General features: G+C 40.4%; 1 protein-coding gene across 1 annotated transcript; it reads left to right on the top strand.

The window, feature by feature from the left end:
* The first annotated feature begins 946 nt into the window (after positions 1–946).
* Positions 947–2,611, top strand: LOC139900657 (uncharacterized). The gene has a single exon (XM_071883420.1). The coding sequence runs from the start codon at positions 947–949 to the stop codon at positions 2,609–2,611; it is 1,665 nt and encodes a 554-aa protein (XP_071739521.1).
* Positions 2,612–6,030: the final 3,419 nt, after the last annotated feature.

The following is a 6,030-nucleotide window of genomic DNA, read 5'->3' as shown; positions in this document are numbered from 1 at the left end:
ATCTTGTTCAAAATGATGCTAACAAATCAATGAGTTGTACACTTGAAGCTACAAGCATCAAGGATGAGAACCGTGACGAGCATCAAGCACCAAGAATCTCACCGGAGCATTTGTTTGCTGTTTTTTGGGGTCTGATCAGACTCCTGCACTTCTGAAAAATTGATTTTCAGATAGTTCGTTTTGAGTAGATGATTTTTCGTTTAGGCCTCGCCTTAATCCGATATACGGTTTAGGATTTATAGCCTTCCGAAAGTCACTATGCCTTTGTAACGTTGTGCTGAAATTTCTGACCTACTCGCACTTAAACCGTCACCACGGTCAAACGAAGACGAGTTAGGTTCTAAAAGTTGGTCAGAGGTTAGAGGACTCACATACGGAGCCATGCCCACTCACTACGCATCTTTTCGATTTGTATAGAGGTCGTAACAGCTGTCCAAAGTCAGCCTTTTGTTTCGATCACTATTCTTGTTAAACTTACCTTAGTTTTGATGAACGATGATGATGTTGATGATGACACTTAAACTTAATTTATGCACTTTTACACTTATTGAGACAACATACTGACCTAGTGACCTTTGACTTCGGTTGAAGACCTTTCGGACCGACTTACTACCTGCATACTATTCGTATCAACTTTTACTGCTTATTCACTGTGAGTAATAGCATCCCTTATTACTTTTTACTATTTTTGGGACTGAGAATACATGCGCTTTTTACGTTTTACATACTAGATACAAGTACTTAAACTTTATATATGTGTGGGTTACAAAATGGCACAAAGATTCCCCTTAGCTCGGTAACGTTTAATCATTGGTTTCCTAACCGTGAACGCGAATCTTAGATATGGATCCATAGGGTTTGACAACCCCACTCGGGCATAGCATTAACATGGTACACGGTTCTAAATCCAAATCATAAGGATCAAGGAAAAGGGCATAGCATTAACATGGTAGGTACCTTGAGAAGCGGAAAGAAGTATGACAATAAGGTTGGTGAAAAAGAGGTAGTGCAACAAGAGTCAAGTAAGTCTCCTATTGTTCTTGATGAGGAAGAGGTAAGTGAAAATGATAATCATGGGGAGGGGGTGAAAAAGACTGAACCAATCGTTAATGAGGCTGGGAAAGTGGAGGCGGAATCAAAAACCGTTCCATTTCCCAAGACTTTAGAGTCCCCAAACCAATTCCCTTATGGGAAAAAGGGACCACAACCAGAGGACATGTGGGAAACGTTTAAGCAGGTTAAGATAAATTTACCCCTTCTCGTTGCTATTAGGCAAGTCCCGTCTTATGCTAAATTTTTAATGGACCTTTGCACTCAAAAGAGGAATCAAAGGGCGACTTTACCCAAAAAGGTGGAGCTAACCGAGCACTTAAGTGCGGTTGTTTTGGGTACACTTCCACCTAAGTTTAAGGACCCAGGGACCCCGTTGATAGATGTGACTGTAGGAAACGTGAATGTGAAAAAGGCGTTATTGGACTTAGGAGCTAGCATTAATATTTTATCTTTTTATCTAGTTGACCGATTTGAATTGGGTTTAATGAAAAGAACCGACATAATTATTCAACTAGCGGACCAGTCAATCAAAACGCCTAGGGGGATATTAGAAGATGTGATAGTAAAGGTGGAAGATTTCTATTACCCGGTTGACTTTGTTGTTATGGACATTGAACCTAGGAATAGGGATACCCAACCCACTATAATCTTGGGACGCCCGTTTTTGGCCACCATTAATGCTCACATTAATTGTCAAACGGGTGCGATGGACATATCTTTTGGGAATCGCAAGATGAGAATTAATATCTTTAATTCTCTTCATACACCAGATGTCCATGAATGCTATCGGATAGATGTGATTGATGAATTAGTGGAAAAGCATACCTCTCACCTAATCACCAACGACCCAGTAGAAATATTTTGCTTAGGTAACGAAGAGGATGTTGAGTGTGAAGAGGTCAAGGCAGTAGAACTAGCAGTAGCAAGTAGAATGGATACTAGGTTGCCACCATGGACTCATAAATATGAGCCATTACCTAAATCCATTGATACTAATACGAGACCTTCATTAGAGTCACCACCGACTCTTGAGTTAAAACCTTTACCTTCTCATTTGAAGTATGCATTTTTAGGTACTGACGGCACTTTGCCAGTTATTATTGCTTCAGATTTGACAGGTGTGCAGGAAAAAGCTTTGATGGAAGTGCTTCATAAGTACAAGGCTGTAGTAGGGTGGATGATAGCTGATTTGAAAGGGATAAGTCCCTCAGTATGTATGCATAGAATAGTTACAGATCCGGAGGTTAAACCTGCTCATGATACGCAATGCAGGTTAAACCCGAATATGCAGGAAGTTGTAAAGAAGGAAGTTCTCAAGTGGTTAGATGCAGGGATTATTTTCCCTATTTCAGATAGTCAGTGGGTAAGCCCCAAGCAAACAGTGCCAAAGAAAGATGGGATAACGGTAATGGAAACGGAGGAAGGTGAAAAGATCACAACCCGTCCCGTGATGGGTTGGCGGGTATGTATTGACTACAGGAAGTTGAATGCTGCAACTTCAAAGGATCACTTTCCCTTGCCTTTTATTGATCAAATCAACGAAAAGTTGTCAGGTTAGAAATTTTATTGTTTCTTAGATGGGTATTCGGGATATAATCAAATACCTATTCACCCTAATGACCAAGAAAAAACGACTTTTACTTGTCCTTATGGAACTTATGCCTTTAGACGAATGCCTTTTGGTTTATGTAATGCACCTGCTACTTTTCAAAGGTGTATGATGAGTATTTTCTCAGAGTTAATAGGCGAGTCTTTAGAAATTTTCATGGATGATTTTTCAATATTTGGCAAGTCTTTTGAGTCGTGTTTGAGTATGTTGGAAAGAGTTTTAAAGAGGTGCACTGAGACCAACCGTGTCCTTAGTTGGGAAAAGAGCCACTTTATGGTAAGGGAAGGGGTGGTTTTGGGACACATTGTGTCTGAACGGGGATTCGAAGTCGATAGAGCAAAAGTTCAACTTATTGCTACATTACCTCCACCAACCAATGTTAAGGGGGTAAGATCGTTTTTGGGACATGCAGGATTCTACCGTAGGTTTATCAAAGATTTTAGCGTTATTTCTAAACCATTGTGTAATTTGTTATTAAAAGACGCACCTTTTGACTTTGATGACCAATGTAAGGAGGCCTTTAACACCCTTAAGCGTAAGTTGACCGAAGCACCCATTTTGCAGTCACCCAATTGGACTAAACCATTTGAAATTATGTGTGACGCTAGTGATTTTGCGGCTGAGGCTGTTTTGGGTCAAAGAGTTGATAGGAAACCGGTTGTTATCTATTATGCTAGTAAGACGTTCTCGCATGCCCAAGTGAACTATACCACAACCGAGAAAGAATTATTAGCAGTCATGTTTGCCTTAGACAAATTTAGATCATACTTGTGGGGGTCTAAGGTAGTTGTCTTTTCGGACCATAGTGCCCTAAGGCACTTGCTTGATAAGAAAGAGTCTAAGCCCAGATTGATTAGGTGGATCTTATTGCTACAAGAGTTTGATTTGGAAATAAAGGATAAAAAGGGTATTGAGAATGTGGTAGCCGACCATTTATCTAGGATACCCCCGCCACCGTTTGACCCTGCTAAACCAATTCAGGAAAATTTCCCGAACGAGTGTTTATTTAGTTTTGTACAGGTACCTTGGTTCGTGCATATCGTTAATTATTTGGTGACTAACAAGATACCGGAGCATTGGAACAAGCACAAGAGGGATTACTTTTTATCGCAGGTTAAGCATTATATTTGGGAGGACCCGATTCTTTACCGAATTAGACCCGACCAAATCATAAGAAGATGTGTGGTGGAAGATGAGCATAAGGACATTCTAGCTCATTGTCGTACTTTTGCATGTGGAGGACATTACGGAGTCAAGAAAACTGGGTACAAAGTACTAGACTCAGGTCTCTTTTGGCCTACTATTTTTAAAGACGCGTGTGTGTATGTGAAAAATTGTGCTAGGTGTCAAAGGATGGGGGGAATCTATAAGCGTAATGAAATGCCCATGAACCCAATTTTGGTTTGTGAAATCTTTGATGTTTGGGGCATAGATTTTATGGGACCCTTTCCACCTTCTTTTGGGTTTGAGTATATACTAGTAGCCATTGATTATGTCTCCAAGTGGGTGGAGGCTGAGGCTACTCGGACCAATGACCACAAAGTTGTCCTAAAGTTTGTTAAGAAAAATATTTTTTGTCGTCATGGTGTACCTAAGGCCATAATTAGTGATGGGGGTTCGCACTTTAAGAACTCGCATTTTGCTAAACTCTTAAGGGATTATGGGGTAAATCACCGAATTGCTATGCCTTACCATCCCCAAACAAGTGGGCAAGTGGAAGTATCTAATAGGGAATTAAAAAGGATTTTAGAAAAAACCGTAAATCCTAATCGCAAAGATTGGTCTTTAAGACTAGACGATGCACTTTGGGCTTACCGGACAGCTTATAAAACCCCTATTGGTACTTCACCTTATCGAGTTGTTTATGGGAAGGCATGTCACTTACCTGTTGAAATCGAGCATCGTGCAGAATGGGCTATTAAACAGGTGAACATGAACATGGATGAGGCAGGCAAAGCAAGAAAGTTAGACCTATCGGTGCTGGATGAGTTGAGACGCGATGCTTATGAAAGTTCAAAAATTTACAAAGAGAAAACGAAAGCGTTTCATGATAAGCAAATTATAAGGCGGATGTTTGAAGTGGGGCAAAGTGTGTGGTTGTTTAATTCAAGGCTAAAGTTATTTGTGGGTAAGTTGAGAAGTAAGTGGAACGGTCCCTATGTGGTTACTAAGGTTACTCCGTATGGGGCAATTGAAATAAAAGATCCGAAAGGTGGGGAGCCGTTCTTAGTTAATGGGCAACGATTGAAAATTGCTTCCGGTTTTTCGCTTGGTGATGCTAGGGTAGTTGAAACAATTCGGTTTGAACCCATGAAAGTTCATCAACTTAGAACAATTCGGGTGAACGAATCAAAGAATTATGTTACTAAAGAGAACATTGATGCGTGGCTTGATCAAAATGTTACTATTAGTCGGATGCCCAATTGTGACGTTTGGGATGATGATGGGCGATTTGATGATGCGCCAGAGGACGCGGTGTCTGAGGTTATTTCAGATGAATGTTTTGATGAGTTTGATGAAAAGTTGTCATTGGAAGAAGATGTTAAGGGAAGGCCGGAGTTCCGTCGTCAAGAAGAAAACCCAGGGGAAGTATTGTTCGAATTGAGTTTCGTTAGGGTCTTACCCCATTTTGCTAATGATCATTGTGAATTCAAGGTGATTGCCGGTACGGGGTCTACAATTAATATCATGTCATACATGATGTACAAGTGATTATTTCATGACAAATGTTCTCTATGTTCGTTGACTAAATCCGATGCGGTCATCACACTTGGCAACAATACTAAGTGTCAGGCACTTGGTGTACTTCGTGTACTTCGTGATGTGATGGTTAGTGTGAAAGGTGTTTTCCTTGAAGTACCATTCACCATTTTTGATATGCCTACGGATGAAGATGTTCCATTGTTAGTCGGGCATGGATTCATTGCAACCGCGGATTGTAAAATCGACCCAGGTGCAGGTTCTATCACTTTTGAAGGAGGAAATGGAACTTTTAGATTTTGTAATTCGGAAAATATGCGTTTTCCTTCGGCATATATAGTGGAGAGAGAATTTGATGAGGGATATTGTATGATGCTTGGGATATAAGAGGTTAACACAAATAAAGTAGTTAGTGAAGAAATGGTAGCGGATACTATAGATATGGATGAAATCTATCAAAGTGTTGAGTGTGGGGGTATTAGCCTCAATCAACGCTTAGGTTCCAAGTCAAGCAACAATGAAACCATTTGTGTTAACACGGTTATAGAAACACCCGAAGTAGAACAAGAACCGGATGTGGATGTAGAGGAGATTCGTGAGACACTTGAAAGTATGTGGGGAAAATAAAACACGGAAAGATTCATGAACAACACCAAAACATCGTTTGT

The sequence above is a fragment of the Rutidosis leptorrhynchoides genome, chromosome 3, assembly GCF_046630445.1.
Source record: "Rutidosis leptorrhynchoides isolate AG116_Rl617_1_P2 chromosome 3, CSIRO_AGI_Rlap_v1, whole genome shotgun sequence".
Classification (NCBI taxonomy): Eukaryota; Viridiplantae; Streptophyta; class Magnoliopsida; order Asterales; family Asteraceae; genus Rutidosis; species Rutidosis leptorrhynchoides.
This window is presented reverse-complemented; position numbering and strand designations above follow the sequence as displayed.